General features: G+C 46.1%; 1 protein-coding gene across 26 annotated transcripts in view; it reads right to left on the bottom strand.

Annotated features, from left to right (window-relative positions):
* The window catches only part of PPIP5K1 (diphosphoinositol pentakisphosphate kinase 1), a 332,491-nt gene that overhangs the window by 276,302 nt on the left and 30,530 nt on the right, over nt 1-25,659 (bottom strand). For 25 of the 26 annotated variants that reach the window (XM_077473361.1, XM_077473337.1, XM_077473343.1 and 22 more), the window contains exon 2: nt 6,701-7,184. In XM_077473361.1, the coding sequence (XP_077329487.1) occupies nt 6,701-6,856 (156 nt within the window). In that variant the 5' untranslated portion in view covers nt 6,857-7,184. Of the gene's footprint in view, nt 1-6,700; nt 7,185-7,410; nt 7,526-25,659 lie in introns of those variants that run through there. The other variant, XM_077473339.1, reaches the window with a different exon arrangement.

The raw sequence follows: 25,659 nt of genomic DNA, 5'->3' as shown, positions 1-25,659 counted from the left end.
TCACTAGAGCCTGATCTGCTGACAGCCTAATGTTTAACTGCCGGTCAGGGTCTATGGGCTTCAGCAAAATGGTAGCGTCCGGCAAGAAGAAACAGGAACAATGCTGGAGGCAGTTTACAGCACACACCAATTGTGGCAGCATATTTATTAATGTGGAATGTATGTTTCTTGCTAACGAAAAACATTTTTTATCAAGTTGTTATGGGTAAAGTTTTGCTTTAAGTATGAAACCACTTCTATCATCACAAATATGTTGGGTTGATGGGGCTGAGGATTAAGGCATGGCATAAACAGCACCAAGCTTATACACCTCAGCAATGCTGGAGTCGTGGGCTATGCCAAGCAGCAGTGGATCACAGGTGCCAGTGATGTAGCTATTACATGCCCTCCCTTCCAGGTCACTCAGATTGGAGAGCACTGTCACTTAAGAACCTGATCTTCCCCACAGGTGGATCAGACACTTGAGTGACAACACACTTCATTCCAAATGGGATGGGAGGTGTGCAATAGCTGTAGTAATGTTACCCGGATATGTGTCTTGTTTCGGCTTAGGCCAGCCCTTACTTAGGCATTCCTGGGCTTTATAGAGGAAACACAGTAACATGATCTAGGAAATAAAGTTAAATAGAATAAATAAATAAAAAAAACTCTACTTTTAATGTTTATCAATTGACCCCTTAAAGAGGAAGTAAACCCTGATGGGTTTACTTCCTCTTTTTTTCCCTGCAAAGGTAAAGCATAATGGACTACTATGCATCGCATAGTAGCTCATTATGTGTCACTTACCTGACACAGGAGCCAGCGAAGTCGCCGCTGTCACCTGTAGTCCGCCGCATCCATCTTGGTTGTGGCGTCTCTCGCAGCTCCGACGAATGACAGCGGAGAAGCCGCGATGACGTCACTCCCGCGCATGCGCACGGGAGTCGCGTCTCGGAGCTCCGACGCTGCCATTCGCCGGAGCCGCGATGACGTCACTCCCGCGCATGCGCACGGGAGTAGACAAATTTGGCAAATCCATTCTTGGACTTGCCGCATTTAGTGCGCCTGCGCGCCGCTGTCTACGGCGCATGCGCCGTAGACAGCGGTGCCCATTTTCGGGCAAATATCTCCTAAACCATATAGGTTTAGGAGATATTACTTGGACCTACAGGTAAGCCTTAATCTAGGCTTACCTGTAGGTCAAAGTTGTTTGGAAGGGTTTACTTCCATTTTAAAGAGGAAGTAAACCCTGATGAGTTTACTTCCTCTTTCTTTCCCTGCAAAGGTAAAGCATAATGGAGTACTATGCATCGCATAATAGTCCATTATGTGTCACTTACCTGACACAGGAGCCAGCAAACTCACTGCTGTCCCCTGTAGTCCGGACCAATCCATCTTCTCGGTGGGTCTCGCAGCTCCGCCGCTGTAATTCGGCGAAGCCACGATTACGTCACTCCCGCGCATGCGCACGGGAGCCGCCACTCGCGGCATATCGCTGTTGACTGCAGCACGCTCAGTGCGCCAGCGCACGGCTGTCTATGACCTATCTTTTGGCAAATATCTCCTAAACCGTGTAGGTTTAGGAGATATTTCTTTGACCTACAGGTAAGCCTTAATCTAGGCTTACCTGTAGGTCAAAGTTGGTTGTAAGGGTTTACAACCACTTTAAGGTATGCCCTGTATATTCAAGGTGGGACAAATTTCTGGGTTTACAACTTTAAGTTTATTTTAGACAAAACATTTAAATTTGCAAGAAATATGAACATATTAAAAGACCTCTATACTTCAAAAACAAAAAAAATTACATTATACTATACAGCTACAGAAATGTACAACTTTATAATTTGACCAGCAGCCTATTGCTCTATGCAAGTTGCCATTAAAGACAAAAAAGAGGCCAGAGATCCGTGTTGGGGTTTTTCTTTATTTTTGGAATGTTCATGCGCCTTACTTGAAGTGGTTGTAACTAACCCGAAAAAAAAAAAAAAATTCTGATCCTTTACAGCATGTTATACAGCACAGTGATTGTGCCGTGTCATTTGTCCCTCTGTAAGCTATAAAAAAATCTGTGTGATCCTGCCAGTTTCTGTGTCCCCCTCTGTGTACTGACCATGAAAATCATGGCTGTTGATCCCCGATTACCATGGTCACTTTATGTGCCTCCATCATCCGCAGCTCTTGTCTCTTCCCCTCCTTCTCTGCTCATCAGCTAAGTGTGTCAGTGTTAGCCATCTACTGCACGCCCCTCCTGCCACTAGCTGTTTAAAATAATAGGTAAAAAAATATGTAATTCCCTTCCTTACACCGAGATCTAATGTGCAGTAGCTGTGTTTTTTAAAAATTGAAATACCTGGCACTGTAAATAAGGTATTTTGAGTTGTCATTTAAAAAACAAACAAAAAAAAAACTCTTTAACCACTTTCAGACCGGACCATTTTGCTGGTAAATGACCAGAGGTCTTTTTACACTTTGGCACTGCGCTGCTTTAACTGGTAATTGCGCGGTCATGCAATGTTGTACCCAAACAAAATTTGCGTCCTTTTCTTCCCACAAATAGAGCTTTCTTTTGATGGTATTTGATTGCCTCTGCGATTTTTATTTTTTGCGATATAAACGTAAAAAGACCGCAAATTTTGAAAAAAAATGATATTTTCTACTTTTTGTTATTAGAAAAATCCAATAAACTCAATTTTAGTCATACATTTAGGCCAAAATGTATTCAGCCACATGTCTTTGGTAAAAAAAAAGTCAATAATTGTATATTTATTGGTTTGCGCAAAAGTTGTCACATCTACAAACTAAGGTACGTTTTCTGGAATTTACACAGCTTTTAGTTTACGACTGCCTATCTCATTTCTTGAGGTGCTAAATTGGCAGGGCAGTACAAAACCCCCCCAAATGACCCCATTTTGGAAAGTAGACCCCCTAAGGAAATTGATAAGAGGCATGTTGAGCCCATTGAATATTTTATTTTTTTGCCTCAAGCGATTGAATAATGACAAAAAAAAATTTTTTTTTTTTTTTTTTTACACAAAGTTGTCACTAAATGATATATTGCTCACACATGCTATGGGCATATGTGAAATGACACCCCAAAATAAATTCTGCTGCTTCTCCTGAGTACGGGGATACCACATATGTGGGACTTTTTGGGAGCCTAGCCGCGTACGGGGCCCCGAAAACCAAGCACCGCCTTCAGGCTTTCTAAGGGCGTAAATTTTTGAGTTCACTTCTCACTACCTATTACAGTTTTGAAGGCCATAAAATGCCAAGATGGCACAAAACCCCCACAAATGACCCCATTTTAGAAAGTAGACACCCCAAGCTATTTGCTGAGAGGCATGTTGAGTCCATGGAATATTTTATATTTTGCCACAAGTTGCGGGAAAATTACAAACTTTTTTTTTTTTTTTTTTTTTCACAAAGTTGTCACTAAATGATATATTGCTCATGCATGCCATGGGCATATGTGAAATGACACCCCAAAATAAATTCTGCTGCTTCTCCTGAGTACGGGGATACCACATATGTGGGACTTTTTGGGAGCCTAGCCGCGTACGGGGCCCCGAAAACCAAGCACCGCCTTCAGGCTTTCTAAGGGCGTAAATTTTTGAGTTCACTTCTCACTACCTATTACAGTTTTGAAGGCCATAAAATGCCAAGATGGCACAAAACCCCCACAAATGACCCCATTTTAGAAAGTAGACACCCCAAGCTATTTGCTGAGAGGCATGTTGAGTCCATGGAATATTTTATATTTTGCCACAAGTTGCGGGAAAATTACAAACTTTTTTTTTTTTTTTTTTTTTTTCACAAAGTTGTCACTAAATGATATATTGCTAATGCATGCCATGGGCATATGTGAAATGACACCCCAAAATAAATTCTGCTGCTTCTCCTGAGTACGGGGATACCACATATGTGGGACTTTTTGGGAGCCTAGCCGCGTACGGGGCCCCGAAAACCAAGCACCGCCTTCAGGCTTTCTAAGGGCGTTACAGTTTTGAAGGCCATAAAATGCCAAGATGGCACAAACCCCCCCCAAATGACCCCATTTTGGAAAGTAGACACCCCTAAATTTAGGGGTACACTAGTGAGACTAGGTAATAAATGGCGGGTGCCCTGAAACTATAAAAAAATAACTAACCAACCAGCGTCACCTGTAACAGTTATATGGTGATCACTGGTGAAAGGGTTAACTAGGGGGCAATCAGGGGGCATTATGCGGTAGTATATGGGGGTCCCTGGCGCTATAAAAAGCTGCGGCGAACCTAAATACCTACCTGCCTAACTAGCGTCACCTGTGACACTAATACAGCGATCAGAAAAACGATTGCTTATTAGGCTGGGTTCACACTGGAGCGATGCGGGAACGCCACGAATGCGCGGCGGGTTCCCGCATCGCATGCCTCCCGGCGGCAGTTCACACTGCCCTATGCGAACTGCTGGGAGTGTCAGTGAAATGTTAATGACACCCCCAAATCAGTTCGCATATCGCAGTGCGATCTGCAAACTTGGATCGCATGGTGTGAACACCCATGCGATCCGATTCTGCTGCGGACCAAAAAAAGGGTCCCGTGCGAGTTTGCGGCGGGTGCGACACGAATTCAGCCATACTATCTGTATAGCTGAACTCGAATCGCACAGAGATCGGATGTGATTTGCACTGCAGTGCGGTGCGAATCACATCCGTTCTCATAAACCGCTGCAATGTGAACCCAGCCTTAGTGACACTGGCGACGGGGGGTGATCACGGGGTTAAACCTTTATTGGGGGGGTTAGGGGGGTACCTTAGAACTAAAGGGGGCTAACTCTAACTGCCCTAACAGTTATTAGTCACAAATGACACCCGCCGGGTGATCAGGGGGTTAAACCTTTATTAGGTAATAAATGGCGGGTGCCCTGAAACTATAAAAAAATAACTAACCAACCAGCGTCACCTGTAACAGTTATATGGTGATCACTGGTGAAAGGGTTAACTAGGGGGCAATCAGGGGGCTTTATGCGGTAGTATATGGGGGTCCCTGGCGCTATAAAAAGCTGCGGCGAACCTAAATACCTACCTGCCTAACTAGCGTCACCTGTGACACTAATACGGCGATCAGAAAAATGATCGCTTATTAGGCTGGGTTCACACTGGAGCGATGCGGAAAAGCCGCGAATCCGCGGCGGGTTCCCGCATCGCATGCCTCCCGGCGGCAGTTCACACTGCCCTATGCGAACTGCTGGGAGTGTCAGTGAAATGTTACTGACACCCCCAGATCAGTTCGCATATCGCAGTGCGATCTGCAAACTCGGATCGCATGGTGTGAACACCCATGCGATCCGATTCTGCTGCGGGCCAAAAAAAGGGTCCCGTGCGAATTTGCGGCGGGTGCGGCGGGTGTGGCGGGTGCGGCGAATGGCTGAACTCGAATCGCACAGAGATCGGATGTGATTTGCACTGCAGTGCGGTGCGAATCACATTCGTTCTCATAAACCGCTGCAATGTGAACCCAGCCTTAGTGACACTGGCGACGGGGGGTGATCACGGGGTTAAACCTTTATTTGGGGGGTTAGGGGGGTACATTAGAACTAAAGGGGGCTAACCCTAACTGCCCTAACAGTTATTACAGTCACAAATGACACCAATGCAAAAAAAAAAAAATGACATTGGTGTCACTGTGACTGGGGGGCAGGGGTAATTGGGGGGGTGATCGGGGGGTAAAGGGGGGGTGTGAGTGTGCCTGGCATGTTCTACTGTGTGTGTAGAGTGTTGGTGCAACTCACCGATCCGCTCTCCTCCGTGTCGGAACGAAAAATACCGACACGGAGGAGAGAATACATCACTTCCTCTCCTGTGTTTACATTACAGGAGAGGAAGTGATGTCACGGGGGATTCCTATTCGTCGGGAGCGATCGCGTGGGGGTGGCCATGAATGAATGGCTGCCCCCTCGTCCCGGACGAAAACCGACCGCCGCAGGCACCGGGCGGGGGCCCGATCGGGCCCCCGACCCGCGGGAGGCAAGGGACGTACATGTACGCCAATATGCCTGCCCGTGCCATGCTGTCGACGTACATCGTCGTGCGGCGGTCGGCAACTGGTTAAGAATAAAAAAAAATTAATGATGAAGACAAAAGAGGCAACAAAACAACAGATTTTATGGGATTACTGAACAGAAAGTAACCTGTGGAAAGAACAATATTGCCTCCTGATATGTCATTCTCAGTGTTAAATATCTTCTATTCATCTCCTTTCCTGCTTGCAATGGGTCCATAAATGTGATTTAAAACTCGTTTAAGTAAAATATATATTTTTTTTTTTTGGACACGGAGCGGACTGACAACTCATGGGGCCCCCGGGCAATAGGAGATTATGGAGCCACACAGTATACACAAACACAGTATACAATCACACAGTATACACATACATGTACAAACAGTATACACAGACATGTTTCTATTGGCTGACAAGGTACTTGAGAGGTGGGGCAGCTATAATCTCAGGATTTTTAGACCAAAAGGATGTCGGTAAGGGACATTTCAGAGACAGATGTAAAAAAAAAAAAAAAAACAGAACACTGATTTTTACATACTGTCCCTGGTTTTACTGAGGCTGGCAACCCTGATGGGGCCCCCTAGTGGCCCAGGGCCAAATCGTCAGTTCACCCCTGTTTGGACATAGTTGCAATAACAAAGTCTCTCTCATGTTTAGATAATAAAAAGTATTGCATTCCTTACCGCATCCTCCTCATCCTCATCTTCCTCTTCTTCATAGAAATCAACCTCGTCAGGATTCATGTTTGATTCCAGGAAGTCTGTCTCATCATCTCGGGCACCAACAAAAAATCTGGGTGTTGAGCAGTTGCCCTCGCAGGGTGGGGTCAGGGATGACATCACAAACTATTGGGCCTAACATCACGCTCCGGAACCATCACGTAAAAATCAGAGAGATCTTGAGGAAAGAAGGAGCCACTTCTAAGGCCTCCAGTTTCAATAAAAAAGGGTTTCACAGCAGCAAAGAAAAAACAGGTACAGTATAGAGATGCAATAATAAAAAATAAAAAAAATGTATCTACAAAAACAAGCAGCTTTATCAGAATGCTCTATGAACAGTCATTCAGAGTTTACTGTGATCCTGAAAATCAGAATGCAGGAGCACCAGTGCAAGAGGCTGTGAATGTTAAGCTGGTATTCTGCCACTTGGTCTTCTTGAGGCAGGGACCTAGAAAAAAACAAAAAATCGTATTTTAATCAAAGAGTGTTCTAATACTCTTGCCAGCACTGCTTATTCATCTTCAGGCATCATATTTTGAATGAGAGGCTGACACATGCAATAAATTAAGACAGTGTATCCCCATGAGCAACCAGAAGGAAATTCATCTTTATGTGCCTTTTAAAGAAAAAAAAAAAAAAAGACATTGTTCCTTATCCTTAAAAGCAGGGCTTACCAAATACAGCATGGTTAGCCAAGAGATTGTTAAACTGATGATCAGTAAACAGTCATTGTACAGAGCACTGCACACAACACTCAAGGAGAACACAGAGGTGAGATAAAGTTCTGCCTCCCCAATAACCTATGACTTGTTCTGCTCATTGCTCCACCCATACAAGGCAGCTGTCTCAGCACTTCACAGGCGAAAAGAACAAGCTCCAAGCTGTTACATTATAAATTCAGTGTCTAATGTTTCCTATATCGTTCAAGCAGTGACACTTCGGTGTATCTCACCCATCCCACGGCTTTCAGCAAGTTCATTTATATACACTGTATAAAAAAAAAAACAGACATACCGTCCTCTCTTCCCGTTATCCTTTTTGGTGAAGTTAGCTAAAAGCATTAGATTGTTCCAAACACTGTATAAAAGTTCAGGCTTGTATTGCCTGCCAGTACATGTTGGCACAAGAGGGGAAATGTTTAAGTGTCCCTTGTGCCAGCCTCATCTTGGGCTGAAAACAACAGGTTGCTTGCTCATTATAACAGACATAAAAACCCCTCACCACGTCAAAGCAATTCGAGTTGAACTGCAGGTATGACTTTAATTGCATTGTGACCTTGGATTTAAATATGCATATCTTATACCTCACCGACACCAATGATGGGGGATTTTATTACGTCCACTGACACCAATGTAGAAATAGGAAGAAATAGCCTGGCTGCCGCATACCTCAAAAAGCCTGAGCAGTTAGCAGGTCAAAGCGGCCTCAGCTTGATTCATCCAAACTATGTCCCCAACATGTTTCTCCTCGGGAGGCCAGGCTTGGATGAATCGACCTGAGGCTGTTTTTACCTGCTAACTGCTCTGGCCGGGTAAGGTTTGCGGCGGCCGGCTATCTCTTCCTATTTCTGCAGCATGATCTGGCTCTGAATGAACCTCTCCCCAGCCCGTGCCCTCACTAGTCAGCGGCATCTAAATCTTCCAACCTTGTTAGCCTGAGCGGGGACCACTAAGCATTTATCGTGGGTCACAGTGACATCAATGTTGAGGGTTATTATTGCACTCATTGGCACAATGCTGAGGGGCTATTATTGCAATGACTCCAATACAGAGGCTCACGGACACCAATGCTGGGAGGTTATGATTAGGGTTGTCCTGATACCACTTTTTTAAGACTGATAAAAGTACCAATTCTTTTTTCAAGTACTCACCGATTACCGATACTTTTTTTTTTAATGTCACGTTACAGTGTTTTTTTTTTGTTTGTTTTTTAAGGGGGGGGGGGGGGTTCACAGTGTGTGTGTTTATTATTTTTTTTACAATTTTTTATTTATTGCAATACTTTTTTTTTTAATCAGCCCTGTTGGGGGGCTTTGGTGAGATATCAGGGGTCTTAATACACCCCTGATATCTCCCTCTTCAGACAGAGAAAGAGACCGAGGATAGAGATTCCCCAGTTTCTTTCTCTGCAGCCTCAGCTGCACTGAAAATGAATGGCGAGAAGACTCTCCGTTTATAAACCGAGTCATCGTAATCACAGGAGGTTACAATGTTTCAGTTATGTGAATGGACAGAGTTAGTGTTTACTGACTCTGTTCATATAGAAAAAGAAGGAGGAGGACATGGAGAGGGACAGCAGAATGGAGGGGGACACGGAGGAAAACTGGAGTGGAACAGAAGCAGAAAGGAGGGGGGGGGGGACACAGAGGAAGAAAGGAGGGGGACACGGAAGAGAAAAGGAGGGGGACAGAAGAATGGAGGGGGACACGGAGGAGAAAAGGAGTGGGACAGCAGAATGGTGGGGGCATGGAGGGGGACTGGAGGAGGATGTGGGGACAGTCAGCAGTGATTGTGTGTGGGGGAGTTACAAGCACCGATCACCGCTGTATTGCTTTCACTAAAGCCCCTGAAATCCAGGGGAGGAGAAGCTTGCAACTCCCCCACGCACTGGTCCCCGCTGACTGCCCAGGTATCGGGTGAAGCATCGGGAGCATTTGCCTGAGTACTGAAGCAACTGTGGTAAACCTTCAGGTACTTCTAAGATGTTTTAAATGAGGAGCTCCAGCCCCCCCCCCCCCCCCCCCCCCATCAAAAAAATTAAAAGTCAGCAGCTACAAATACTGTAGCTGCTGACTTAATACTAGGACACTTACATGTCCAGGGATCCCACAATGTTGGCATCCCAGCTGATTTTCCAATCGGTTCTCAGGTGCTGCCGCCGGCATTCCTTGTAAGGGTGACTGGCAGTGAAGCTTTGCGACTTCCTTACTGTGCGTGCGTGAAGCGCGCTGTGCTTTCTGAATGGCCTAGCGGTGGGAACGGGTACATGTCAAAAACAGGAATTCACTCCCCCGAAAGGTACCACCGCTTTGAGTTGCTTTCCATAGGATTTTATGGTCATGCATTTTTTTTATGCTTTTGGTAAGGCAAAAATGGAAGAAAAAAAAAACGTATCAGTGTGAAAAAAGTTCATTAGTCATATATTTGCTTTGAACGTCACTTTACTATTTACAAAACACGATGGATCTTTCTGCTTTATCTTAAACTTGCTTGCTTCTAACCGGTTGGTCATAATGAATTCAGAGCAAACCTACACAATATATTCACAGCCACATACTTTCTTTAACCACTTGCTGCCCTCCATATAGCAGAATGATGGAGGCAAAGTGGTTTCAATATCCTGACCGGACGTCATACGAAGTCCAGCAGGATATCAAGCCACTACACGCTCCCGGGGGCACGCATCACGGCAATCATTGTTGTGGGGTGTCAGCTTGACACCTCGCAACACCGAACTAGGTAAAGAGTCTCTGATGGATACTCTTTACCATGTGATAAGTCGTGCCCAATCACGGCTGATCACAGTGTAAACAGGAAGAGTCGGTAAACGGCTTTTCCTCACTCGCGTCTGTCAGGCGCGAGCCGATCGGCTGCTCCTCTGACCGGGGGGGGGGGGGTCTGTGCCGATTATCAGCGCAGCCCCCCCAGGGATGCCCACACCGGGACCACCAGGGACGCCACTGGGACCACCAGGTATGCCAATCAGTGACCACAATGGATGCCAAATCAGTGACCAGAATGGGCATCACCAACTGGCAGGCATTATTGTTTGGCACTGATTGATATCCATCAGCGACATCCATTACAGTACATCAGTGCCACCTATCAGTACCCATTCGTGACACCTATCAGTGCCCCATCAATGCCGCCTATCAATGCCCATCAATACCGCCTCATCAGTGCCACCTCATAGGTTCCCATCAGTGCAGCCCCATCAGTGAAGGAGAAAACTTACTTATTTACAAGGTTTTGTAAATGAAACAAAAAAAAACATTTTTTTCTTTCAAAATTTTCGGTCTTTTTTTATGTTTAGCAGAAAATAAAAATCCCAGAAGTGATCAAATACCACCAAAACAAAGCTCTATTTGTGGGAACAAAATTAAAAAAAAATGTAGTTTGTGTACAGTGTAGCATGACCGCCCAATTGTCATTCAAAGTGCGACAGTGCTGAAAGCTGAAAATTGGTCTGGGCAGGAAGGTGTATAAGTGCCCCATATTGAAGTGGTTAAAAGAGAAGTGCGGGAATTAAAAAAACACAGTCATACTCACCAAAGTCGATGCTGCATTTGTCCCCTGCCTCCTCCACACCGAGAGAGAGAGAGAGAGATGAGAAATCAAAGAACGCTGATCACTCAGTTCTCAGTCTTTAGTGAGTAGAGAGCCGGTGGCCGTCAGTGACCAGCTCTTTGCTCTGCCCCTCCAGCACACTGGAGCGCTGGGCTGGGGAGGGTGCGGGACCGGCTGGTTCAGGCTCTCACTGAAGCGCTGAGAGTCTGAGCCAGCTGCAAGTCAGGGATCTGGGTGGATCCAGACATTAAAATCAGGATCTCTCCGGGGGCTTGGACCGGCTCAGTGATGTCAGCCAATAGCAGACTTTAGCCTGCTGTCAGTTCAATACGGGTCACAGAGGTGCAGAACTAAGTGCACTCCAATGATCCACAAGAGACGTAGGGCCAAACGAGCTTTGGCCCTATTTCTCCTTTAACTTTTGTGCAAGCATCAACATTTTTTAAAGGTCCAAAAAAGTTATATCCTCTATGTAGACATTTCAATAACTTGTCAAAAATTAAGATATTTCAATAAAGCTGTAATTAAAGAGATTGTAAAGCGTTAGTCTAAAGCAGGGATGTCCAAACTTTTTTCAAAGAGGGCCAGATTTGATGAACTGAACATGCGCGAGGGCCGACCATTTTGCCTGACATTCTTTGAATCATTAAAATTCGGTCCAAGTCTGTTCGTCCGAGCACTAATACACTGCCCAACAATAATTCTCTTGCCTTTGTGGCTGTGTGTGGTGAAGAGATGAACTCAAGTGTATTATTTGGATACACCGTATTTATTGGCGTATAACACGCACCTTCACTTTAAGAGGGAAGCTTCAGGAAAAAAAAAATTAAAATTTTAAATAAAGAACTGTGAAGAAAAATAAGGGCCAGTGCCCATCTGCAGACCCACAATTGCCAGGAACGCAGCGCCCACCATTGCCAGGAACGCAGCGCCCACCATTGCCAGGAACGCAGCGCCCACCATTGCCAGGAACGCAGCGCCCACCATTGCTAGAAATTCACCCACCATTGCCGGGAACGCAGCCCCACCATTGCCGGGAACGCAGCCCCACCATTGCCGGGAACGCAGCCCCACCATTGCCGGGAACGCAGCCCCACCATTGCCGGGAACGCAGCCCCACCATTGCCGGGAACGCAGCCCCACCATTGCCGGGAACGCAGCCCCACCATTGCCGGGAACGCAGCCCCACCATTGCCGGGAACGCAGCCCCACCATTGCCAGGAACGCAGCCCCACCATTGCCAGGAACGCAGCCCCACCATTGCCAGGAACGCAGCCCCACCATTGCCAGGAACGCAGCCCCACCATTGCCAGGAACGCAGCCCCACCATTGCCAGGAACGCAGCCCCACCATTGCCAGGAACGCAGCCCCACCATTGCCAGGAAAGCAGCCCCACCATTGCCAGGAATTCACCCACCATTGCCAGGAATTCACTCACCATTGCCAGGAATTCACTCACCATTGCCAGGAATGCAGCCCCACAATTGCAATTGCCAGGAATGCAGCCACCATTACCATCAGTGCAGCCATGGAGGGCAGGACGAGAGCCAAACACATCCTACAGGAGAATTTCCTGTTTAGACAACGGCCCCTTTAAGAGAAAGTCCCGCCTCCTCTGATGGACAGAACAGTCGTCCAATGGCAGAGATGGGACTTCCTATTACAGCTGTCGTGTAAACAGGAAATTCTCCTCCTGTGTGCACGGCACTCGTCCTGCCTCCTCCCTCTGAGGCAGCAGGACTATATATCTTTTGTGACCCCGGCGCTGGGAGATCGCCGGGGGCCACAAAAGATGTATATGTTTAAATAACCAGGCGGGCCGTTCAAAACCGGACCGCGGGCCGGACTTTGGACATGCCTGGTCTAAAGCGTTAGACTAAGTTAGGTTTTATGGTCAGATAGGGTCTACGTCACTCCAGGTATCATCAAGTTAGTGCCAATACCGCTAACACCCACGCACGCAGTACACACCTCCCTTAGTGGTATAGTATCTGAACAAATCAATATCTGATCTGATCTATACTAGCGTCCCCAGCAGTTTAGGGTTCCCAAAAATGCAGTGTTAGCGGGATCAGCCCAGATAGCTTCTAGCACCTGCGTTTTTCCCCTCTGCCCAGCCCAGCCCACCCAAGTGCAGCATCGATCGATCACTGTCACTTACAAAACACTAAACACATAACTGCAGCGTTCGCAAAGTCAGGCCTGATCCCTGCGATCGCTAACAGTTTTTTTGGTAGCGTTTGAATCTGTCGCTAACAGTCAGCTTTTTTTAGCTGTGAATTTCACTAGCGTACCACAAAATTTAGAGCCCAAAATGGCAAATTGAAGGTACACTAGTGAAGAGGCCTACACGTTTCTGAGCATGACAGATAGTGAAGACACTAGTAGGCACAGTGTAGTGGGTAGCACTCTCGCCTAGCAGCAAGAAGGGTTGCTGGTTCGAATCCCAACCACGACACTACCTGCCTGGAGTTTGCATGTTCTCCCTGTGCCTGCGTGGGTTTCCTCCGGGTACTCCGGTTTCCTCCCACAAACCAAAGACATGCAGGTAGGTTAATTGGCTTCTGTCCAAAATTGGCCTTAGTATATGAATGGGGACCTTGGATTGTGGGCTCCTTGAGGGTAGGGACCGATGCGAGTGTGTAATGTACAGAGATAGGGACAATTGTAGACACTCACTCAGGTTGAACTGGATGGACTGGTGTCTTTATTCAACCTTACAAACTATGAAACTATGCTGCAACAGTTCGAATGGCTGTTTTTGTAACACTGACAAGGCTAAATTTAAGTCCCAAGGGCTTAAGAGCGATTTAACTGGCGGATTAATCCGCAGCACTCCTTGCATGAAACCCTGAACTAAAGAATGCATAGCAAGCAGTCTTTGAAATTAAAATTGATAAGGCTGAGACTTGGCCCTTAATAGTACTCAGGGCCAACTTCATCTCTACGCTTAACTGTAGAAAGATAAGAATTCTGCCTATGATATATCTTCGAGGGTACCAACCCTTGGACTCACACCAGGAAACATAAGCTTTCCAGGCTCTATAATATATAGCTCTAGAAGCTGGCTTCCTAGCATTAATCAAAGTAGAGATAACTGACCTGGAAAGCCCACGTTTACTCAGAATGTGGGTCTCAATAGCCAAGCCATTAAATTTAGGGTTCATAAAGTAGGATGGAATAATCGGCCCCTGAGATAGCAGGTCTGGCCTTAGTGGGAAGAGCCCTGGACCCCCCACTGCCATCCTTACAATCTCTGCGTACCATGACCTTCTGGGCCATGCTGGTGCTACCAGTATTACCGATTTTCTTTCCAGGTTGATCCTGCAAAGAACTTGAGGTAGCAACTGAATCGGGGAAAAGTGCATAGATCAGTAAAAACTGATCCCACGGGGTCGCCAACGCATCTGTTCCGTATGCGAGTGGGTCCCCTGTCCTGGATGCAAAGTTGACTAGCTTAGTGTTGAATCTGGACGCTAGAAGGTCTGCGTCCGGAGTCCCCCATCTTTGGCAAACAGCCTGAAACACCTTGGGGGGAAGAGACCATTCTCTTCTGTCCAAGTTAGAATCTGGTTCACCTCTCTCTGAGCTGAGAGACTCTTGGTGACCCCTTGTGGATTGATATATGCCACAGCTGTAGCATTGTCGGACTGGATCCTGGCAGGACAATTCTTTAGCCTGGAGGTCCAGGTTTCTAGAGCCAGATACATTGCCGGAATCTCTAGGATGTCGATGGGCAAGGCTCCTACTCCCCAGCCTGAAATGCTGGCATCTGTCGTTACTACCTTCCAGATAATTGATCTGAAGGACTTTCCCTTCAGCAGGTTCCAAGATAGTAACCACCAACTGAGGGTTTGGGACGCTCATGGGGACAGCAACATTGGCAAGTCCAAAGCTTGAATCGTTTTGTTCCAAGCAGACAGAATACTGCTTTCAGTTTCGAATGGAATTGAGCATAGGGAACTGCTTCGAATGAAGCTACCATCTTCCCTAACAACCTCATGCAAAGGCGAATTGAAGGATTTCTCTTCGACCTGATCATCCTCACCAGCTCCTGTATGGAGCTGATCCTTGCAGGAGGCAAGAACACCCCTTTTCTGGGCTGTGTCTATGATCAGGCCCAGATACTCCAGCCTTGTTAGTGGCTTTAAGGAGGATTTCTTAAGGTTGAGAATCCAACCCAAACCTTCCAGGTAACTGCTTGTGATGGCTACACCTTGCTTCAAGCAAGCCACTGACTGGTCTATTAACAATAGATCGTCTAAGTAAGCCAAGACAGTTATGCCCTGTGCCCTTAACCTGACTAGAGGTGGGGCTAAAACCTTAGTGAATACCCGAGGTGCTGTAGTAAGCCCGAAGGGCAAGGCTATTAACTGAAAATGCTTGTTCTACTTTGAACCGCAGAAACCTCTGGTGAGGAGGAAATATATGGACAAGCAGCTATGCATCTCTGATGTCGATGGACGCCAGAAGTTTTTCTCCTTGCGGGATGGAAACGACTGACTTGATTGACTCCATGCAAATGGAGCGGATTTTCAGGAACCGATTTAGATTACGTAGATCTAGACTTGGTCCGATATCCCCATTTGGCACAGTAATTAGGTTTGAGTAAAACCTCAAACCTTGCTCTTGTTTGGGAATCTGTCTGATCACCCCTTGAGCCAATAATCGGTCTAATGCTTGCAACAGGGATTGCCTTTTCCCTGGATCCTTGGGAACGTTTGATCTCAGAAATCGAGATGGTGGAAACTCTCAAAGCTCTAGCTTGTATCCTAGAGACACTGTGGAGAGAGTCCATTTGTCCTGAATCTCCCTTTGCCAGACTTCTGAGTACATCAGAAGTCTCTCCCCCCCCCCCCCCCCCCACCTTGGTGAGGGGAGATGCCTCTTCATGAGGAGGTCTTGTATTGTGCTTTGCAGACATGTAGCCCCAGGTCTTCCTTTATGCCTGGTCTGATGGCAGAGGCCAAACAGTTTAAATGAAAGACGCTTATATTTTCTTTTGACTGGCAAAAGAGTACTATTTCCGCTGGAAATTGTTTGAATGTATTTATCCAAACTATCGTCAAATAATTGTTCTCCCTTAAAAGAGAAACTAGTTAGAAGGTTCTTACAAGGCGTCTCAGCTGACCAGCCCTTTAACCAAAGGGTCCTTTGCATATGTACAAGTACAAACGCAAGGCGTGATGCCTGGTGAATAGAATCCTTCATAGCGTCTACAGCAAAGCATAATGCTTTAGGTAGCTCGGCCAGTTCCTGTGCTTGTTGTGCAGGGAGCTCATCTGTGAACTGGTCCTTTAAGGACTGACAGATGCCTATAGCTGCAATTGCAGGCTGAGCAACAGTACATGCTAAGAAAAAAAAAGGGATTTTAACAGACCTTCCAACTTCTTATCTGTTGGATCTTTAAGCATAAGCGCATTGTCCACTGTGTAAGTTAAAACAAAAAATTATTATTATTTTTTTTTTTCACATTGGAAATCGCAGCGTCAACTGCTGGAACTTTCCATCTTTTAGTGAATCTTTCTTCCATAGGATAGAGCTTTGCGAGTCTCTTTGGAAGGGAAAAAATGCTTATCCGGATGATCCCATTCGGTATAAATAAGCTTTTTTAGTAATGCGTGGACGGGAAACGCATGTAAAGGCTGTAAAGGCTTCAAAGAACCCAAGGAAGGGACCTGCCCTTCAGCTAACTCTGTTAGGGGTAGCATGCAAGTAGAGCGAACCATCTTTGCAAGCCTCTGTACTTCAGATTGTGAAGTAGGGATCCTTGGGAACTTAAAGTATTGTTTCCTCCGCAGAGAAATAATCGCATGTCTTTCCTCCCGATCATCTGAGGGCAATTCCCCATCCTGTCCCCATAATTCTCTTGGGCCCTCCACTGACTGTAAAGAGTCTAAGGTGGGGGAGGGGGATCTAGGACGCTTCCTATACACTCGATGGAGGATGCAATTAAAGCTGCTAATCTTCTTTCTAAGCCTTGAAAGGCAGAGGTAAATGCATCTTCAGTCACCTCTACAGGGGCTGAAGTGTGTGAAGCAGTTGCACCACCGCTAGTTTCCAATGACTCACTCTGGCTTGCCATGTCTGATCTCTCCGAAGAGGAAGACAGTATGGAGGCATAACTGGGATTCCCAGCGCTTGGGGGGTGACACCTTAGGTACCTTTACGGTAGGTCTGGAAGACATAGTGCAAAGCACAAGCAGAGGTACACACTGGAAATGCCTGTTTACACCCTTACGTGCCCAGCGCTCTGGTGTCTCTTAGTGTGACAGACTGCCTCTCTTCAGTTCAAAAGTCTTTCTGAAATGAGAGTGTCTGTGATATTAAGCCTCAGGTGGAACCCGATTGGCATCCTCAGCGCTTCCCCTCAGCTATGCAGCGAGTGCTGTGTGTGTGTGTGGACGTTACATCCATACACAGCGCCACGTGACCTTGCGGACATGATCCTCTGCGTTCTCAGGCCCTGCTAGGGACCTGAATGGCCAACACAAAGTAAGGTGAACATACTATACACCTCTACAAGGGGGAGGGGAAGGGGAGGGGTGGTTCTGTCAGCAGATTTATATATATATTTTTTTTAAACCACAGAAGCATAGGGTGTTTCCCCAATGTTACTAGGTGGAAGTGCTGGGTTGTAATTAAACCATGCAGCTAAAGCAGCTGCGTCAACCAATCAGCCACCGCCCATATAGAAGTTTATACACATCTCTGTATTAGCAACTGCTGTACTTTTTACCAAATCCCACAAGATCAATTTAAGTAAGAACCCCCTCTGCCGCTGGGACCACACATGTTCTGAGACAGAGCTGCACTAAGACGCATCATAGGTAGTGTAAGTTACTCCTTATAGAGGAGACATTTATAAGGCATATAAGGTATATTGAAGGAAAAAGCAAAGCTTCTTCCCTTACCTTTAACAGACAGATTCAACTTTCACCCATCACGGTGGGCTGTGTTTAAACACGCTCAAAGACTGGGGCCCTTTTAAAAGGGGTTCCGCTCCTTTGGGCCTTGTATAGCACCCCTCAGGACAACTTTAGGAAATGTAGCAAGACCAAAAAGAGCCCTGGTTCCTAGGGTCCAGCTCTCAAAGAGAAGCATTACAGGCAAAACCTCGTTCTTGCATCGAGGTCCAGGTACCATCCTATGGCCTCAGTGGTGAGGATGGATTTGATTGTGGAGGTTTCTTTAAATACAGCATGGATCCCTCCTGGAGCTCCACAGAGCACATCTTCACTCGTGACCAACACCTTAGACACAGGCGAAAAAAACTGAGTGCTTCCGGAAGGAGGAGGGGTTATATAGGGGAGTCAACTTCCTGTATTGGTTATACCAGTGTCAACACCTGAAGGTAGGCCTATAACCCACCAAGCAATTACTTGAGACTCTGTGTCCTATGATGTCCGATAAATAAATTATTTTTTTTTTTTCAAAAATGTCGGTCTTTTTTTGTTTCTTTAGCAAAAAATAAAAAAGAACAGTGGTGATTAAATACCACCAAAAGAAAGATCTATTTGTGTGAAAAAAAAAAAAGTCAGCGATAGCCCTGAAAGCTGAAAATTGGCTTGGGCAGGAAGAGGGTGCCCAGTAGGCAAGTGGTTAATATACAATGCAAGGAATCCAGCCTCTACACCTTTAACACTTTGTAAGGACAGATAGTGTTCACATCTACAAAAGAGTGAACTGCTCCAGGTGATGTACTGAACAAAACGCCCTCCAAAAGCCAGGTGCAGGCTCAGCACGAGCAATATTGAAGAAATGGATTCTGAACAGCCGCTCTCCGATAAAAGCCTTTATTGTAATGAATAGCTATGATTAAGGAACAAGGATGTGAACCGTGCAGTGTTAACTTTAGTCTTAGGACTAAAATGGCATTTTAGGTTTAGTCCCATTTTAGTCTTCTGCAATTGTTTTAGTTGTAGTCGTATTTACGCGACTAAATCTCCAGTACATTTTAGTCAACTAAAGCGGGATTCCACCCTAAAGTGGAACCTCCGCTGATCGGAACCCCCCCCCCCCTCCGGTGTCACAATTGACACCTTTCAGGGGGGAGGGGGGTGGAGATACCTGTCAAAGACAGGTATTTTCACCCACTTCCGGGCATAGACTCCCACGGGAGTCTACACCATTTCCTGCCCTGCCGCGCTGTCTGCTGGGACACACACGGGTCCCAGTGACAGCGCGGAGATTTCCTATTGCGCGGCGCCGCTCGCGCAGTAGGGAACCGGGAAGTGAAGCCGATTCGCTTTACTTCCTGATTCCCTCACCTCGAATGGCGGCGGCAGCAGCCGTGGCCCGAGCGGTCGATCGGCCTCGGCTGCCGGCATCGCTGGAACCCGGGACAGGTGAGTTTCCATTTATTAAAAGTCAGCAGCTGTAGTATTTATAGCTGCTGGCTTTTAATATTTTTTTTTTGGGCGGAATCCCTCTTAACTACATTTTAGTTGACTAAAATCTCCAGTACATTTGAGTAATTGCAATTTAGTTGTAGTCATAGTCTTTTGACTAAAATGGCTTTTAGTTTTAGTCGTATTTTAGTTATCTCAATTGTTTTAGTCGTATTTTAGTTGACTAAAATAGGATTCATTTAGTCGACTAAAATGTTTTAGTCAACTAAATTAACACTGGAAACGCATCAACTGTTTGTCCTGCTTCTGTTGTCACATGAACGTTGACTGTTCATTATAATAAAGGCTTCTTTTATCGAAGTGCGGCTGTCCAGAATCCATTTCTTCAATAGTGTTTACATCTAGTTGATATTGAAAACCTGGCTGTACAGTACAGACAGGGTTAATTATGGGCAAACACAGCTGCACAGCCCCCTCAAACAAGAAAACCTTGCTGGGGGATCCAGAATAGAGCAACTAAGGCCCCATTTACATGGCCAATTCTCTCCATGTGTCATGCAAACAGTGTTCTGCCTGCACAGGGATGCCAGGCGTTGGTCATTCCTGTAGCTGGCAGTCCCATAGAAGTCTATTGAAACATGTGGTTGCACTGACACAGCTGCTGCATCCCAATATGACGTGCCTGTGTGAGTCCCTGAACTCACCCTATGTGTGCGCTCAATGACCCGAACTTGCCTGTCATATTAGGACACAGGAGCTGGGCTCGTGCAGCCGCGTGTCCCAACAGACAACAATGGGATGCAAAAATATCACAATAAAGTAGTAGCACCCCTATCCAAAAGCACACTAAAATTCAAGTGCACAATTCCCATTACCAAAGTGCAATATTCTGCTGATACGGAGCAAATTTTATAAAATAAAAAAATCTTTCCACTTTATCTCTGTGTTCTTGAGAAGTGTAAAACTACGGTATAAAAATAGTTATAGCTATGCCCTAAAAAACAATAATTGGAAAGGCCGTATTTCTCCATTATACTTATCCCGATTGACCCGAACTGCAAGCTTCCCTATATGACGCTCTGGGAAACTGATATGAACATTTCATTAGAATTACCCAATGGCAGGAAATCGCCAACGACCAATCCAAAGTCTCACTCAACACGTCATTGATAGAATCGAACTATAAGACTTTCCTAAGATGGTACCTGGTGCCCAGGAAAATTGCAAAAATGCACTTGAAGGCCTCATCTATTTTAGGCATTGTGGCAAACTTGGGACCGTGTACCACATCTGGCGGCAATGCCCCAAAGTCAGGGGTTGACAAATTTGCTTGGAATCTAGGAGCCAGCTTAAAAAGTTAGGAGCCAGGTCCGTGACGGCGATCCGGACCTGTCCCTGGCCTGACATGGAGACGAGTGAGGGGAAGATAGCAGCGCCGTCGCCGCCCCCCCGTCTCCAAGTCATTGCCCATAGCTCTTAGAGGGACATTTTTTTTTTTTTTTCAAATGACAATTTTTTTTTCAATTGCATTTTAGTGTAAATATGAGATGCGAGGTCTCTCTGACCCCAGATCTCATATTTAAGAGGACCTGTCATGCTTTTTCTATTACAAGGGATTTTTACATTCCTTGTAATAAGAATAAAAGTGACACAACATTTTTTTTAAAAGAACAGTGGAAAAAAAAAAAAAGTTAAAATAAGCAGAAAAAATAATAATTTTTAAACGCGCCCTGTCCTGCCCGCATATAAAATCGGTGTTCGAACCACACATAGGAGGTAGCGCCGTGATCGGTAGAGCGAGAGCAATAATTCTAGCCCCAGACCTCCTCTGTAACTCAAAACGTGCAACCTGTAGAATTTTTTTAAACGTCGCCTATGGAGATTTTAAAGGGTAAAAGTTTGTCGCCATTCCATGAGCGGGTGCAATTTTGAAGCGCGACATGTTGGGTATCAATTTACTCGGCGTAACATTATCTTTCCTAATATAAAAAATAATTGGGCTAACTTTACTGTTGTCTTATTTTTTTATTAACTAAATTATTTTTCCCAACAAAAGTGCGCTTGTAAGTCCGCTGCACAAATACGGTGTGACAGACAGTATTGCAACAACCACCATTTTATTCTCTAGGGTGTTAGAATAAAAAATATATATAATGTTTAGGGGGTTCTAAATAAAGGGAAGAAGAGGCAGGTAATATAAAACAGTCATTAGCATTGCTGGTTTGTCATACCAACGGTGACCACAAGAGGGCGCCAGATTCCATAAGGAATCATAGGACCGCAGAAGGCCTCAAAGCCGCGGCCTAAATTTTCGGCCGCCGGCGGAACGGCCCGACGCGATCACGCTGGGAGGGTCCACAGACAGGATACCCCCAGCTGTGCTGCCCCAGGCGCGAGGTCGCTATTTCTAGTCGCCAATGCGACCTGGCGCCCGGGTTTTGTCGAGCCCTGCCCAAAGTACTCAGATCTTGGATCAGAATCTTTGGCCTCATCCATTCACAGGGGTCACGGGGGTATATATTTTCAGATCTCCTGAATTGGCGTTATTCCGGAAATTACCCCCACCCCGCCCCCCGAGGTTCCAAAGAACTCTAGGTGGTTGCTTTTGTATATGACTTTAGCAGTTCATACATTATACAATTTTCCTTGTTCAATTTCCTTCAACTATGTAATGCAAGGGCCTGATTGCATACAAATTGAAAGTGTTTAGGTTTGACCTCATATTATATGGTTTTAGTAAATCTAAAGGAAAATTGTATGAGAAAATTGTATCATGCATGGCCAGCCTTTAGCAGCTAGGACAGTGATGGCGAACCTTGGCACTCCAGATGTTTTGGAACTACATTTCCCACGATGCTCCACTACACTGCAGTGTGCATGAGCATCATGGGAAATGTAGTTCCAAAACATCTGGGGTGCCAAGGTTCGCCATCACTGAGCTAGGATGATAGTGAAAACGGTCGCAGTGGCCTGTGATACCACTTGAATAAGTCAAACGCAAGCTTAAAGTGTTATTAAACCCAGTACCCTGCATTCACTATATCTGGTCTCCCACGGTACACAGAACATGGAAATGCAATCGTTTTAGTAAATATAAACTCCTAAATACCTTTTCTCATCAGAAGTATATAGCAGTCTTGTGACCTCTATCGGTGTCCGGTTAAAGCTTGTAGGAGGAGTTTTCATTTTCCCACAATTGTCCTATGAGAATGCAGGACCCCTGACCCTCTGTCTGGACAGTGATGATTGGCCCTGTGCTGATCACATGCACTCTCCCAAGAATAAAAAAAAAAAAAAAAAAAAAAAAAAAACTCTCTAGCAATACGGACCAAACGGAGAATGTACAGCCTGTCCGCCAGCTCTGGAAATATCAAGAGTTATATTGAGGACAGTGGAATAAAGAGATGATCAGAGAAGACAGGATCAAACAGCTTTTTTACACAATGCAGAGGATAAACCCCTTAGGTTCCACAGAGTATAACAAGCATGCTTTAGTGCATATATATACAGACTGATTTTACTGTTGTGGGTTTAGTAACACTTTAACTAGATTATGTTTAGTGATAGGCTCACCTGTACCCTCAATTACACCACCGTGAAATTTGACAAGAGGTGGGATCCATGGATCACAAATACACTCACCAGCCACTTTATTAGGTACCCCTATTAAATCGCTTGGTAATACAAACTGCTAAATCAGCCAATCGCATGGCAGCAACTCAATGCATTTAGGCATCTAGATGTGGTAAAAACGACTTGCTGAAGTTCAAACCGAGCATCAGAATGGGGAAGAAAGGGGATTTAAGTGACTTTGAACGTGGCATGGTTGTTGGTGCCAGACGGGCTGGTCTAAGTATTTCAAAAACTGCTGATTTATTGGGGATTTTCACACACAGCCATCTCTCGGGTTTACAGAGAGCGGTTCGTCAGGCTCTGAGAAAGGAGGAGAATCATTTAAAACGCGTCAGCAGTAGGGGCCCTAGCATGGTCCCCTCTACGATCTGGAGACTTCGGCCACATATTGCACATACATAGTTGCACTGGTCCAGCTTGTACCAATGTAACCGTGTAAAAATATACCCTGCCTGAAATTAATCTTTAAAAGTGTTTCTAAAGCCTAAATGGTATTAACCTTAATGCATTCCTTGCATTAAGGTAAAAATGTTTAGGTAAAAGTATCACCCCTCACCCCGTAATACTTCTACGAGCCCTCCCTCAAACCGGCTCTGTGCCTGTCTGCAGTCATTCCCCTCTCAGTTCCTGTTCTCATAGGCCTTGTTGAGGCAGCGGGAGCCATTGGCTCCTGCTGCTGTCAGTTAATTCCTGTGACAAGGTAACAAGGAACACAGGCAGTGTGGCTCAGGATTGAGCTGCAGATGTGTCATGATAGGAAGCAACTTCCTATGGTGGCACCACGAGGAGCAGCCAGAAGCGCTGGCGGGGGACCCGAAAAGAGGACTTTTGGTGCCACTCTGTGCAATACCATACCGTATTCTAGTCTGCATCTCCCCAAAGGTTATTTTTAAAATCAGGCTTGTTAGTGGGCCCTGAGGACAGGGTTGATGACCACTGCAGTAGGGACTATTTCCCGATTGAGCTAAGCTTTTCAGGTCACGATATTGACATCACACAGATCCTAGAAAACAGCCCAGTCCCTCCCTCCTCCATGCACAGTAACTAAAAAAAGAACACAGTGTGTGGGATGTCACATCTTGATTGATTGATGGATGATCCGCCTCCCATAACAGCATGAGGACACAGGCTGTAGTGGAAATCTCCTCCTACCTGAGCTCTCAGCACTTGCATAGACCATGCAGTTTATCACGTGACCGTGGTATACAGATCAGCCAAAAGGGTATATAGTGGCAGTATTGTAATGTAAAAAGAATATTTATAAGCTGTGGGCACTGGGGAGGATGAACCATTTTCATATTACTGGGTTTTAGAGCTGCAACTAACGATTAATTTGGCTGTCGACTAATCTATCGATTATTTCTTCAATTAGTCAACGACTATCCGATTATTTTTTTTATTTTTATTTTTTAATGAATCTAGTTGTTTTTTTTTTTGATTAGCTAATTAATCCTTTGGATAACCTTGAGAGTATTGTATGGCAGAGTATTGTATGGCAGAGTATTGTATGGCAGAGTATTGTATGGCAGAGTATTGTATGGCATTGCATTGTATGGCATTGGCGGGCATTGCAGGGCAGGGCAGAGTATTGTATGGCATTGCAGGGCATTGGCGGGCATTGCAGGGCAGAGTATTGTATGGCATTGCAGGGCATTGGCGGGCATTGCAGGGCAGGGTATTGTATGGCATTGCGTTGCAGGGCATTGGCGGGCATTGCAGGGCAGGGCAGAGTATTGTATGGCATTGCATTGCAGGGCATTGGCGGGCATTGCAGGGCAGAGTATTGTATGGCATTGCATTGCAGGGCATTGGCGGCATTGCAGGCAGGGCAGAGTATTGTATGGCATTGCATTGCAGGGCATTGGCGGCATTGCAGGGCAGGGCAGAGTATTGTATGGCATTGCATTGCAGGGCATTGGCGGGCATTGCAGGGCAGGGCAGAGTATTGTATGGCATTGCATTGCAGGGCATTGGCGGGCATTGCAGGGCAGGGCAGAGTATTGTATGGCATTGCATTGCAGGGCATTGGCGGGCATTGCAGGGCAGGGCAGAGTATTGTATGGCATTGCATTGCAGGGCATTGGCGGGCATTGCAGGGCAGGGCAGAGTATTGTATGGCATTGCATTGCAGGGCATTGCAGGGCAGAGTATTGTATGGCATTGCATTGCAGAGCAGGGCAGAGTATTGGCGGGCATTGCAGGGCATTGGCGGGCATTGCATTGCAGGGCATTGGCGGGCATTGCAGGGCAGGGCAGAGTATTGGCGGGCATTGCATTGCAGAGCATTGGCGGGCAGAGCAGAGTATAGTATAGTATTGCAGGGCAGAGTATTGCATTGGCAGGGTATGGAGGGATGGCTGCATCCATCCAACCTCTCCCCTCCACTGCACAGATCAGTACAGAGAGGGGAGAGAGAAACGCCGGTTTGTTTACAAGTGATCGCTCCATCGGAGCGATCACATTGTAAACGCCTGGGTGTAGAAAGATGGCCGCCGCTTCGGAGCTAGGCCGAAGCCGCGGCCTCTCCTAAGGCCGACGCTCCGCGGATCGCGGCATGTGCGCACGGATCGGTGACGATCCGTTGCACCCCTAGGGACGGCGGCACGGAGGGGGAGAAGAGAGGGGGACGGCGGCACGGAGGGGAGCAGTAAAT

The sequence above is a fragment of the Lithobates pipiens genome, unplaced genomic scaffold, assembly GCF_037356315.1.
Source record: "Lithobates pipiens isolate NorthernLeopardFrog02 unplaced genomic scaffold, aLitPip1_a1.2 Scaffold_8, whole genome shotgun sequence".
Lineage (NCBI taxonomy): Eukaryota > Metazoa > Chordata > Amphibia > Anura > Ranidae > Lithobates > Lithobates pipiens.
This window is presented reverse-complemented; position numbering and strand designations above follow the sequence as displayed.